General features: G+C 51.7%; 1 protein-coding gene across 1 annotated transcript in view; it reads left to right on the forward strand.

Moving 5' to 3' along the window:
- Positions 1 to 2,841: 2,841 nt before the first annotated feature.
- Positions 2,842 to 13,860, forward strand: part of GTF3C1 (general transcription factor IIIC, polypeptide 1, alpha 220kDa) — a 26,931-nt gene continuing 15,912 nt past the window's right edge. The window contains exons 1-10 of the mRNA XM_014542953.1: positions 2,842 to 2,859; positions 3,256 to 3,353; positions 4,179 to 4,275; positions 4,390 to 4,567; positions 7,268 to 7,433; positions 7,831 to 7,966; positions 8,424 to 8,505; positions 8,639 to 8,827; positions 10,468 to 10,625; positions 12,678 to 12,820. Coding sequence (XP_014398439.1) covers positions 2,842 to 2,859; positions 3,256 to 3,353; positions 4,179 to 4,275; positions 4,390 to 4,567; positions 7,268 to 7,433; positions 7,831 to 7,966; positions 8,424 to 8,505; positions 8,639 to 8,827; positions 10,468 to 10,625; positions 12,678 to 12,820 — 1,265 coding nt within the window. The remainder of the gene's footprint in view (positions 2,860 to 3,255; positions 3,354 to 4,178; positions 4,276 to 4,389; positions 4,568 to 7,267; positions 7,434 to 7,830; positions 7,967 to 8,423; positions 8,506 to 8,638; positions 8,828 to 10,467; positions 10,626 to 12,677; positions 12,821 to 13,860) is intronic.

Genomic DNA, 13,860 nt, shown 5'->3' on the forward strand with positions numbered 1-13,860 from the left:
GTGGCACACAGCAGTTTTCTAGGGAATTGAACTGATTTGAATCTTGGGCTTTTCAAGCACTGCCTTCCCCCTTTCTTGCCTCAGTTCCTGGACTTGGGCGATCTATAGGATTTCTGCCCAAAATGGCTCGCCTGCGGGTGGTCCACAGGTTTCTGTGGTACCTGATCTACGGGCACCCTGCCGGCGACACGGAAGAGAACATGGTGGGCGACCAGTGGCAGTGGTGGCAAGGCGCTGAGGGAGCATGGGAAGGAAGAGGCGGGGAGGCGGGGGGAACTGCATAGTGGTAGCGTGTGGGCGGCAAGGGAAGGAGGAGGTGGGGAAACTGATAGGCCCTGGTTGCTGGCCAGGCCTAGGGACCTTACCCATGCATGAATTTCATGCACTGGGCCTCTAGTCAATGATAAGACAGAATCATTGATTAGCTGCCTCCTGCATGCCCCCTACTGGGGATTGAGCCCACAACCCAGGCATGTGCCCCTGACCAAAATAAAACTTGGGACCCTTCAGTCCGCAGGCCAACGCTCTATCCACTGAGCCAAACTGGCTAGGGCTCCATCATTTTTTTACATAGGTTTTCAATTCCTTGCTCTCTCTCACTCTTCTCCTTCTGGCACTCCCATGATGCGAATGTTGATACGCTTGAAATTGCCCCAGAGGCTCCTTAAACTATCCTCATTTTTGTGGATTCTCTTTTTCCTTTTTTTCTTTTTTTAATCTTTACTGGAGGATGTTTTTCCATTGATTTTTAGAGAGAGGGAAAGACAGAGAGAAATATCAATGTGCTAGAAACTCATGGATCGGTTGCCTCCTGTACGCGCCCCAACCAGGGCCCAGACCAGGGAGGAGCCTGCAACCGAGGTATGTGCCCTTGACCTGAATCTAACCCAGGACTGTCTGGTCCACAGTCTGTTGCTCTAACCACTGAGCAAAACCAGCTAGGGCTATGGATTCTTTTTCATTTTGCTGTTCTGATTGGGTGTTTTCTGCTTCCTTATCTTCAATATCTCTGTTTCATCTATTCCACTGTTGATTCTCTGTAATTATATTCTTGCTTTTACTTAAAATATTCTTCATTTCTGGCTGGTTCCTTTTTATATTTTCTGTCTTTGTTTTTATGTTTCCTGTCTTTTTGTTGATGTTCTCACTAAGTTCCTTATGCATCCTTATAACCAGTGTTTTGAACTCTGTGTCTAATAGACTGCTTGTCTCCGTTAGTTTAGTTTTTTTTCTGGAGTTTAGTTCTCTTCTTTCATTTGGGATATGTTTCTTTGTTTCCTTATTTGGCTGCCTCCCTGTGTTTGTTTATCTGTATTAGGTAGAGCTGCTACATCTCCCAGGCTTGGTAAAGTGGCCTTGTGTAGTAGGTATCCTGTAGAATCCAGTGGCACAGCCTCCCCCCAACCCTGATCACCCGAGCTGGGCACATCACATGCGCCCCCCATGTGGGCTGTGTGCACCTTCCTGTGGAAGCTATGTTTGCTGTTGGCACCCCAATAGGAGGGAATTACCCCCAGGCCAATGGCTGTGAGGATGAGCTGTGACCACCCTGGAGGATCAGCTGTGCAGGAGCCAATCCCACAGAGCAGGACTTACTTCAGCAGGGCTCTGGTGCCTGCCAAGTCTGCCCCTTGAGTGTGTCTCTTGGGAAGGTAGTTGGGTGGTGTTTGGACATGGTCTGAAGCTGTCCATGGGGTGCACTGGCCCTGGGTCCTCCTGGAAGATTCAGGCCAAGGTCAGCTGCTACCTGTGCCCTGCCCAGGATATACCCCCACCCTCCACCCCATGAGCTACAAAGCATTTTTCAGATGGCTGCTGCTTGTGCTGGGCTTGGAGATGCCCAGGAGAGGCCAAGCTGCACACCAAGGCTGGCTGCACTAGTGACAGGCCTGGGGCCACTTAGCGAGAGGTACAGGCATGCAGCATGCTGAGGCCAAATGCTACTTGTTTAGAGATTTTAGGAAAGTGTAGTGTGAGCCAAGATGGGCCATTCATATGGAAAAGCCACTGGAAACAGTTTGGGTGGGCCCACAAGTTGGATGAGGCTGGGTCTCAGGGAATCACCAGAGCAGGATGAACAGTGTTAGCCAGGTTGATGGAAACTCAAATATGGAGCCCAGCCTGCTGGCTCTGTGGGACAGAGAGCTCAGTGAAGGAACAGTGGCCTCTGCCAGCACTTCTGCCTGGCAGAAAGGTGCCCTTGCAGTTCTGACCTTGATGCCAGTCAATTCAATTCCTCCCTGTATATCCCTGGTGCCTTTCCACCTATTGCTCCAGTGCTGGAGCTTAGAGCACATGAGTCCAAGTAAGTCTGTGTGGGCCCTTTAAGTGGAACTGCCTGGGACTCCAGCAGCCCTCTGTCTCACTTAGCCACAGTCCCCGCTGGATTTTACAGCCAGAAGTATGGGGACTTCTTTCCTGATACTGGAACCCTAGGCTGGAGGGGCATGGGGTGGGGCTGGGACCCTCACTCCTCAAACCTCCACAGCTGAGATATCCCTCCCTACCACACATGGGTGTGAGGCCAGCTGTTCTACATCTCCGCCCTTCCTATCAGTCTCAGTGTGGCTTCTTCTTTATATCCTTAGTTGTAGGGCTTCTGTTCAGCTAGATTTCAGGTGGTTCTGAATGGTGGTTATTTTTTTTGTAGTTTAATTGTAATTTTGATGTGCTTGTGAGAGTTTCCAAGTACTGCATTTACCTGTGCTGCCATCTTCATCTGTTTTTAAAATATAAATGAGTATATTCCCATGTCATCCCCTGGAAATATTTTAGCAATTTGATTGCCCATCAGCAGTATATGAGGGCAGTGTGGCAGATGGGCTGGAAAGTAGGGGTAACATGATTGAAAGCAGAGATGTGGGAGGTTTGGGGGAGGCAAGAAGGAGGAGGCACCATCACCATAGGGCTGATGGGCAGGTTGAGAGAGGCTGCAGACCAGAAAATAGTGGTGTGTTTTGCCCAGCTGGTGTTGCTCAGTGTTTGAACATCGAGCCATGCACCAAGAGGTTGCTGGTTCGATTCCCAGTCAGGACACATGCCCGGGTTGCGGCTCAATCCCCAGTGTGGGGCATGCAGGAGGCAGCCAATCAATATTTTCTCTCATCGATGTTTCTATCTTTCTCTCCCTTCCCCTTCCTTTCTCTCTAAAATTAATTTTTAAAAGATTAAAGAAAATAGTGGTAAATGTTTTTTCACAATTCTAGCAATTCACTCTGGTCTTGAGATTGAACTGAACCCTAAATCACCTTGTAGGTGGACAACCTGGATGAATTTCTGAATGACCCTCTGAAGCAGCACACGCTGATCCGCTTTCTCCCCAGGCCCATCCGGCAGCAGCTCCTGTACAAGAGGTGAGTCCCCAGAACTGACGTAGAGTGGCCGAGGGTCCCTGCACTCCCCTTGAAGTTAGGGTCTGACTCCTCATTAACCAGGAAGAGGAAAGGTGTCTGCCTCGCTGGTTGTAAAGATTCGAGGTTTTCATTAATTCAGCCACCTGTGAGCCTTCTAAAGCCCGGGCAAATGAAATGTGGGCTGGTAAATTTCATACTTGATTTCAAGGTTCTTTTAAAGCAGCAGTTCTCAACCTGTGGGTCGTGACCCCTTTGGGGGTCGAACGACCCTTTCACAGGGGTCACCTAAGACCATCAGAAAACACATATATAATTACATATTGTTTTTGTGATTAATCACTATGCTTTAATTATGTTCAATTTGTAACAATGAAAATACATCCTGCATATCAGATATTTACATTACGATTCATAACAGTAGCAAAATTACAGTTATGAAGTAGCAACGAAAATAATTTTATGGTTGGGGGTCACCACAACATGAGGAACTATATTAAAGGGTTGCAGCATTAGGAAGGTTGAGAACCACTGTTTTAAAGTAAATTCTGCTGATAAAGTCTGCAAGCCTTAATGTGGTTTTGTCCTTGTGTTACTTTTACTTTCTAACCCAAAACCCCAGTTAGAATTGATGCTCCATTGCCCTTGTTGGGTGTGGGAAGGGCAGTTCTGGGCTCCAGTGCTGTGCAGGCCCAAGGCCAGTCCTCCAGGTCCCACCAGGTAGAAGAGGAGAGTAAGTGAGGTGCACTCCTCGCCCCAGATGCAGACCCCCTGACCACAGTCAGCGTGTGGTGTGACTGGATCCTGCTCCTCCCCTCTGTTTTCCAGGCGATACATTTTTTCAGTGTTGGAGAACCTGCAGAGGCTGTGCTACATGGGGCTGCTGCAGTTTGGTCCCACAGAAAAGTTTCAGGATAAAGATCAGGTAATATCTGTCAAGCCCAAATTGAAGTGGTCCTGACCTTTAAGCACAGTTCCAGGCGGCTAACCTGAGGCTGATTCTGAGGTCTCTCCCGCCCCGTCCCTGCCTGCCTTGCAGATCTTCATTTTCCTGAAGAAGAATGCGGCTATCGTTGACACCACCATCTGCGACCCACATTACCACCTCGCCCACAGCAGCCGGCCCTTTGAGAGGCGTCTTTATGTCCTGAATTCAATGCAGGATGTGGAAAACTACTGGTTTGACCTGCAGTGCGTCTGCCTCAACACCCCTCTAGGTACCATCTGTCTTTGCTGGTCCTCACTGTTTCCCCCCCTTTCTGTGGAACAACTGGAATTAGAGCTGGAGAGGACGAGATGATGCCTCGTGGTTTTCAGGCTCCCGGAGGCCTAGCGTGTCCTTGGGGCTCCCTTAGAAAGAAAGCCCAAGCAGCTCCACTTGGTCTTCATTTATGTGTTCATTCAGCAGGTGTTTATGAGCACCTCAGCCTGCATTTCCTGTGCCTGACCACAAGCAGTGAAAACACACCTCGTCCCTGCCTTCCTGCGACTTCATTCTTGGGGAGAAGGCATACACACACACGCGCACACACACACACACACACACCGAGGAAATAAACAGGGCGATGAGCTGAGGGCACTTGAATGAATGGTCAGAGGCAACCTTTCTGAGGAGGAGACATTTGAGGCTGAGCCAGCCGTGTCCAGAACTGGGGAAGAACATTCCAGGCACGGGGAGCAGCAAGTGCAAAGGCCCCAAGTGTGGTTGGAGAAACAGAAAAGGCCGGCATGGTGGGAAGGAGAGTGGCAGCTGAGATTGGGAAGTGGGCAGGAGGCAGACGCTGGGGCCGTGCAGGACACGGTGGTTTGGATGTGTTCTAAAAGCCCAGGAAGATGGTGGTGGTTGTAATCAAGGAGTAACAATATCACTATGCCTTTCAGTGCTTGCCCTGGAGAACAGACGGGGACAGGAGTAGGAGAAAGGCCAGTTGGGGGTGTGACTCGTGCCCCAGAGAGATGCACACTGTGACGGTGATGGAGGGACAGATGGGGAAGGCTGGGAGGAAGAACTGTCAGACTTGCCGGTGGGCGAGTCGGGCTTTGGGTGGGGCCTTTGCTCGCATTGTTTGCCTCTCCAGAATGTCCCCAAGCCCCTGCTCACCTCACAGGTGGCCTCTCCTATTTCACGTGTCTCCTCTTCGAGAAAGCCTTCCCAGCACCTTCACTGTCATCGTCTTATTTCATTCTGTGTGCACAGGACATTGGCTTGCATCCCCTGGTGTCTCAAAGTGCCGGGTACACAGTGACTCCCATAAATGTTTGTCGAGTGACTGAGGGTTTGTGGGAGCTATAGAGCCTCCCTCCAGCCCAGCGTGCTTTCCTTGAAGCCAGTTTTCAGCTGGTCTTTTCTTGCCAGTTCTACCAGGAGAAAAAGGATGGGCATCGGATTTGCACCCGGGAGAGACATCTGATCCTCCTCCTCCTGTCACAGAGCTGCAGATCAGTGTTACATGCTGGTTTTTGCACAGCAAGGATTACATACTTGTTCCGTGGAATTGTTCAGGGTCAACAGCGTAATGAGCACTTGTATTTAGAGCCTTTAATGGGTCCAGACAAATTTTAGGACAGTGTGTGTCACAGACTCCTCTGGCATTCACTATTGAGCTAGGCTTTTACCATTTCAGATTTTAGGTTATCTAATTCCCCTGCATTTTATCCCCAGATGAAAACTTGTGAGCCAGTGTGTTATTTGCACCAAAGATTTTCAGGCTTAACAGTTGGTGAATTTCCATCCATCCCTTTTAGTGTTTGGGAGCAGACATGTGGGAGGCTTATTGAATCCATTAATCAGACCTTGATTGTCCCGTCATTTAGCGAACATGTGAGGGGTTCCCCAAGGATGAGGGGAAAGCACCATCTAAAAGATGTGAGCATCCTTTAGAGCAGGGGCTCCGGACACAAGTGTGCGCAGCAGCACCTGGGAGCCTGAAGTGCAGGTTCCTGGGCCCCGTGCAGAGGTTTGGACTCGGCAGACCTGGGCTGGCCTAAACCTGCATTCCTACCAGCAGCTGTGCTGCACAGAAGCGTCACCTTAAGTCCCCTTAGGTTCAACTGTCCAGTCAAATGCATGACCTTGGACAAGCTCTTTGTAACCTCCTGGCTTTAGGGGACTGTGTTTCACAGTGTCTCCATTTCTAAACTGGGAATACCACCACCACCTTATGGGCAGAGGCAAAGCTTCACCCAGAGGTCTCTGTAAACTTGGCTGGGGGGGGACGGGGGGGCATGGCCTCTCCCCACAGCTCCTCCCCCACCCCACCAAGTCTCCAGATGAGCATGTTATAGAGGGTCTTCGATAGTCTGCAAATTATCATCACCTTCCCTTGCCCTATTCAAGCAGCAGTTTTAGCAATAATTTATGTTTTCTTAGGAGAAATGCGATCTTCTTTATTGTGGAATAACTGAACGTAATCGCTCCACTGAATGAGTGCCCCTCTTGGGCACTCGGGAAACAAGTGGCTGCTCCTGGCTGCTCTCGGGGAAACTGATGCCGCATCAGCTATCTGCCCCATCCCTGCTGCCCCGACCCCTGCAGCCACAGCCCAGTGCGGTCATTTCCATTTACTGCCTCCTCTGCCGCACACAGCATGCCCACGGGGCCCCCAGGATGGAAGGCATATGGTTCCTCTGCTCATAACTCCCCGAGCCTACTGTGTTCTTTGGTTGCCTACTTGCCCACCCACCTTAATGGCGTTCAGTCAGAGTACAGCCCTTTTCTCAGTCCCCCCTCAGTGTCTAACTCTTCCTCCAGCGCGCTCCGGCACCTGTTACAAGGCATTTTGTGCAAAGAGGTTCTACCAGTCTCATACCTTCTCCTCTGTTTGGGGGACCCTGGTCACAGAAAGGGAATCCATTCTTCTCTGGCCCCCCAGCCCCACAGCAGGAGGGCGCTCAGTGGGGCTTGTTTGGTTTTCCAGGTGTGGTGCGCCACCCGCGTAACAGGAAGGACAGCAACCCAGAGGACAGCAACCCGGATCAGGGTGGTGATGACAAGGACAGTCTGCAGAAGGAGCAGAAGGAGCAGGAGAGCGCCATCCACAAGCACAACCTGGAGCGCAAGTGCGCCATGATGGAGTACTCCACGTAAGTCCCTGTCCCTTGACACGCTGTCCCCATGTGCAGGGTCATGGCGAGGCTCATCCCGCAGGCTCTGGCTCCCTGTGGGCTTCAGCTGTCATACCAGGAGTGCCTGAGTCATCAGTGCGGCAGCTGCAGATTGGTGGCCACCAGCCATATCTGGTCCCGGCCATACTCTAGTTAGCCCAGACATTGTTTAAAAAAACAAACATAAATGAGTCAATAGCCAAAAATTCAAAATTTGGGAATTTTACCTAAAATTTGGGGGTTTTGACAAATTCTTCAGTTCTGTCAGGTGTTTTTCTGTCAGGGGAGGTAAAAGCTAGTTGTGGGAAATGCCCTCACCTGCTCCTCGGACTCTCCAGTTCTGAGGAGCACTCTTTCTCTCTATTTCCCGCCTCAGGGGCAGCCGTGAGGTGGTGGATGAAGGTTTGATCCCCGGGGATGGGCTGGGAGCCGCTGGGCTCGATTCCAGTTTCTATGGACACCTAAAGCGCAACTGGATCTGGACCAGCTATATCATCAACAAGGCCAAAAAGGTGGGCTTTAGAGGTGTGGGTGCGCACATCCCGGCCACCACCCCCGGGGCTGCCAGCACCACACATCCTCTTGTCCCTTTCCCAGCTCACAGTTCCTGAATTGGTAAAACCAGAAGTGACCAGAGACACAAATATTTACTTCCATGTGTATCAATAGCCTGGACTGTTTTCCTTCTCAGCTGATTCTAACTTAGTCTGTGATGTGGACAGGTGTTCCTTTTTAAAGGAGGAACAGAAAGTCTGTGAGACAAAACTCATACAAGAAGGGCGCGTGTGCAGTTAGAAAGTAGCTGGACAGGAGATCCATGTCCTGCAGCAACCCTGCCAGCCTCCCGGCAGGCACTGCACAGCTGTCCTCAGCTTCTCTGTCACACTCACACTCCTTGCTTTTGTGGCTCTGGGCTCCTGGGGTTCATGAAACCGCATGCTTCATTCCAGTGCCGCACTTGCCTTGTAGGAGAACGCCGCTGCAGAGAATGGGCTCACGGTGAGGCTCCAGTCTTTTCTGACCAAGCGCACGTTGCCCCTTGGTGCTGGAGGTACGTGTGCGCCAGTTCCGCCCAGAACAGACATGGTACTAGCTCAGGGCCAGCATGGCCGCCGCACGTTTGATTTGGCTTCTGGCTTTGCCGAGCTCATCTTGAAATGCTCATCTCCTGTGATTACTTCTAGGCAATGGCAGGTTGGATATCTGGGGAGAAGCCAGAGCAGGGTCCGAGCTCTGTGTTGACCAGGATGAGCAGTTTGAGATTGACCAAGAGCCCACGCTGGACAGGAATCAGAGAGTGAGGGGTGGCAAGAACCAGAAGCGGAAACGGCTGAAGAAGGACCCTGGAAAGAAGATGAAGAGAAAGAAGAAAGGTTATATGATGATCATTTATGTTTGCCAGGCCTTGTTTTTGCACACTCAGGCTCAGAGACGTGCAGCGGGCTGGTGCCGCTGGGCCCGAGCTCTGCCCTCAGACTTGGGTTTCCGTTTGCCCTCCATTTACAGTGCTCACTCTGTGGTTGCCCTATTTTCCAAATCCAGCTGCCAGACAGAGATCCTGGAGTTTCCTTCATGCTGCCCCCTGCTTTCTCTGTGTTGTATGAGCCTTTTCACTAGTGACTGGTTCAGTAAAACTTCTGACTTCATCTCAACCGAAAAAACCTTAGCAAAAGTCCGTAGCAAAATCTTCATCATAACCAGCTAAAATCCTATTATTCTTTTGGCTTACTTTTAATATCTGCATTTCTGCTAATCAGGCCAAAGCTTAAGGCTTGTATATTTAAATTAGAGGAAAGATGGGTCCTGGAAGCCTGCAGTCTCTTCGGAGCTCCGGAAGCTCTGTGTGGTACCCTTTGCCCGCACTTTGGCTTCTTCATCTGGGCAGTGTTTACAGGGAAGGAGGGCAGTGAGGAGAAGGGTCTGTCGTTATGTCACCCAAGTGGCTGTGTGTTTTGGTGATGGTCTGATAACTAGCAATTTCAGATGAAAACAGTGTTGAAACAGGAGCCTGCTTTCGGTGGCTTATTTGGCCGGTGTTTATAACAAACAGCCTGTATCAGTTGAAATGGCCGCTCAGTGTAGCCCATCCAGATATGTGTCAGATCAGCTTGATTCACAAAGACCTGAATTCATTACAAGGCAAAATACAGTGTGGTATTGCTTTGAACCCAAATTTTCCCACCCTGCTTTTCTTCTGCCTTAATTTGGAAGATCACTAAACAGTCCTTTGGAATTGGCAGTAGCACATGGCAGATACTGTCATTAGTATCTCCCCCAAGAGGAGGAGACCTTGGAAAAGCCAGTGGGTGCGAGCTCAAGTTCAAATCCTCGGTCTGCTACTTAGTTGTGTGACTTTGGGCAAGTCGCTATGTCAGATTCCTCCACTACAGACCCAGGATAATAACTATATCTTTCTCATAGGGTTGTTGCAAAGTATTGTAAGTTCATATATGTAAAAAGCTTAAATCAGTGTTTGGCACATAGTAAATATTCCATCCTGTTAGCACTGTTATCCTTTATTAGCTCCATTGTGCCAGGTGCAACACTAGATGTTTCCGTCTTGTTCAGTCCTCAAGGCAGCCCTGTAGGGTGGGCCTTGTCCCCACGGTGCACCAGAGTTCGCACATCTCTGAGGTCACAGAGCAGCGGAATGGTGGGGTTCCACTCATTTGCCAGGCGTGCCCTGAGAATGCTCCACAGGCTTCTGTGGAGGTGCCTTAAAGGGCTTAGCTCCACAGTAAGGCGGCTTGGAGACTGGCAGACAACTAACAGGAGGCTGCATTCAGGCTGCCCAGCCCATCCGTGAAATTCCACCAAAGAGAAATGGTGAAAAATCTGTCGGGAGGGGCTGCGTCTTTTGTGGTTAGTTATACAGCTTCTGGGCCCAGTGAGACTCTGATAACTGAAACCCTTGGTCAAGTCTTGCTAGCTGGGCAGAGACCTTCCCCTCTCCAGAGTGACAGCTCCCCACCAGTTGTTCTAGGCTCACTCCCTTCTCCCCTTGTGTTCTTAGAAGAAGTCCAGGAAGAAAAAAGCAAAAGTCTGCGTTACCATGATGAGGCCGACCAGAGCGCCCTGAAGAGGATGACCCGGCTGCGTGTCGTGTGGTCCATGCAGGAAGACGGGCTGCTCATGCTCTGCCGAATTGCCAGCAACATCCTCAACACCAAGGTACTCGGCCACCGTCCCCACCGTCCCCCGCTCCTCCCAGCCTCCCGCCAGCCGATCTGCTTGTCCCTTTCAGGGAGCTCTTTCCTGTGCGACCCACACAGGAACTTGTGGCCCATGGGGCCGCTCATCTCATCTATCCCAACTGGTCTCTGGGGAAAGCATTTCCCAGAATCCTACCAATTACAACCGCTCCCATTTTTGCACATTTCTTTCCAGCCTTAGGCTGCAGGCAAAGCAGACCAGAGCTGTTCTCTCTCCATCAGGAATCTAACTAACCCTTTCCCGTTCCCTCCTCCCACCCTCATATGCCTGAAAAACTGTGGTTCCTCTTTCAGTAACTGCTCCTCCTGTATGGAAAGGCTTCACTGATCCTGTCTAGTGGGAGTGATCACTGTGTTCTCCCTCTGCCCCTTGGACATACACTTTTTTTTTTAAAGTTATTTATTGATTGATTTTAGAGAGGAAAGGAGAAAGAGAAACATCGATTTGATGTTCCACCCACTTATGCATTTATTGGTTGGTTTCTTTGTGTCTCCTGACTAGAGATTGAACCCGTAATCTTGGTGTATCGGGATGATGCTCTAACCAACCGAGCCACTCAGCCAGGACATATATTTTGGACATATACTGCCTCTGTTGCCTCTGGCACTTCTTGGCCCACTGGAATGGCTGTTCCTTAAGGCAAAGAAACTTCTTATTTGTGTTCATCGCTGTAACCCCCAGCATGGTGCCTGCCACACACTGCCCATCCAGTCGGTATTTGCTGAGTAGTGTGGAATGGTGCGGCGGCCTCGCCCGACTCCAACTTTCACATGGTTCACTCCTCTGCCTTCCGCACCACAGTCCCCACACTCATGTGTCCTCCCTGCCTGTGTCCCTGAATTCCCGATGGGTGAGGAGGCACCTGCTCCCTGTCTAGCAAACTCTCCCTCTTTCCTCTGATGTCACTGCCTCCAAGAAGGTTCCACAACCCAAACCAGAGTCCATCTCCTCGCCATGCTCCCCAGAGCAGTCTCACCACTCATGCTGTCTGGTCCCACTTTGCAGCAAGGCCCGGGAGAGCCGTCCAGGTGGGCGAGTGTCCCATCAGGCCGGGTCACAGAAGCCACCAGGAGAGTGAGCTCTGCCATCGTCCAACCCAGGGGCTTTGGCAGGTGGTAACTTCCAGGGAGATGGTGAGGCAGCGTCATCAGAGCCCCATTGGCGCTTCCTGCTCTCAGCCGTGACAGCCACGAGGGGTCTACTTCGAGGTCCTGTGCCACGATGCTCTGTCCACAGGCTCGTCAGACCCCTTGCCCACCTTCCCTGACTCTCACCCTCAGCCCCTCCTAAATTCCAACCAGTCCCTTCTCTAACAAAACACCTGAAGGGGACTGTTTCTGTTCTCTGCCTCTATACTGGCTTTTTTCATCACAACATGGGCGAGCGGTGTCTCCCTCCACCCACCCTGGATGCCACGGGAGGAGCCAGGAGAGGCCTGCGCCTGAGGGGAGGCGGACCTCCACTCACTCACTTGCACTTACACCATATTCGTAGGCTATTCATTCTGGGGTCATGAGAAAATGCCTCGTCTGTCTTCAAGCTCCTTCCTCTTCTCAGCTCTGCCTTCCTGCATGACTGAGGTCCTGTGTCTGCTGACCTAGTGCATTCTGGGTCTGCTAGTGTAACAGACAGAAGGTTTTGGAGCACACAAACTCTGTAGCTAAGCCTGTGAAACCCTCTAACTAAGCACCTTTCACATATTCATAACCTCCCCTCGCGTATTGCCCTTCTAGTCAGTCCTACACCCAGCACCCTCTGAGCACCAGTCTTGTCAAAAGCACCTTCCCCACAGGACTCTGGGGCCTTATTTATTCCTCTCTGCCCAGCACCTCACTCTGCCAGGCACGTTGTTAGTGCCAAGTTAATGTGACGCGTAAACACAGGTGGCCGTGCGGAGTGCCCACTGGCGAGGGAGGCTCCACAGAACACCTTTGTCCACTGTGTGTGTCGGTGACCCAGGCGTGGGCTCCGAGGATCCTGATCTCCCGTCTGGCTCTGTGTTTGATCCAGGTGAAGGGCCCGTTCGTCCCCTGGCAGGTCGTGCGGGACATTCTGCACGCTACCTTTGAAGAGTCTTTGGATAAGACCTCTCATTCGGTTGGCCGAAGAGCTCGCTACATAGTCAGAAACCCACAAGCCTACATGAACTACAAGTAAGCCTTACTGAACGTCTTCCCTCCAGGACAATGCTCCGAATGCTTCTGGCTCACTCTGCTCCTCCCTCGTCCGTTTGCGTCAGGGTCGGGGTGGAACCCTGGGAGCACGCGGAGCTGCTCCGTACACGCCAGCATCTGCCCGTGCTGCTGCTCATTAGGGAGATCGGCCTTGATTTGTTGAGGGCTGGGCCCGATTCTAGGCACTTTCTAATGCAAAGTATTTTTTAGATGTTGGGAAAGCCTAGGGAAGGAGGTTACAGATGGAGAAACGGGGGCCAAGCAGGCTGATGACTTACTGGATACCACACACTTAGCACGTGGAGAAGGCGGGGCATCTGCCAATGTCACCACTGTTTCGAGCACTCCGGGCAGCTCCTGATCTCCCTGTTGGTCACAGACCTCACTGCGGGAGCTGGCTAGGCAGGACTAGGGTCCTCGGATCACGGACTCAGCCGTATAGTAGCAGAGCTGGGTGTTCCCTAAGGGTTTCCCAGCCAGGGCCTGGCTGTGTGGTGGTGTGAGCTGGCTGGGTCACATAGCACCCCCTTGTGGTTTGTCTTTTGCCAGCGAGGGGGCCCCTCCCCCCATCTCCTCACAGGGCCCAGACTCCTCCTCCAACTCCTCCACGGGCATGGGCTTGAGTGGGGGGCACCAGAGAGGGCATGGGCTTGAGTGGGGGGCACCAGAGAGTGTCCAGGTGTTGGGGGAGGTGCCCAGGCATAGCAGCCAGTGTGAGAGTGGGGCCAGGACGGGAAACATGGAGGGGTGGGAAGTGCCGCCTCCACCCACTGGTAGAAGAGCTTGGCTCTGGGTTGATTCTGAGCCATGGGCTGCCTGCAGTCAGTTAGGCCCAGCCCTGAATTGTGGAGGAAACGCAACTCAGCCCAAGTTTCTCAGCCTTGGCACTGGGCCATCGGGGCCAGATCACTCTTTGCCAGTGGGCTGTCCTGTGCAGTGTTGGAGGCTGAGCAGCATCCCTGCCTCTGCCCACTAGATGTCAGCACCTCCTCATGTGTCTCCAGGTGTCCCTGGGGAAC

This window comes from Myotis brandtii, unplaced genomic scaffold (assembly GCF_000412655.1).
Source record: "Myotis brandtii unplaced genomic scaffold, ASM41265v1 scaffold317, whole genome shotgun sequence".
NCBI classification, from domain to species: Eukaryota; Metazoa; Chordata; class Mammalia; order Chiroptera; family Vespertilionidae; genus Myotis; species Myotis brandtii.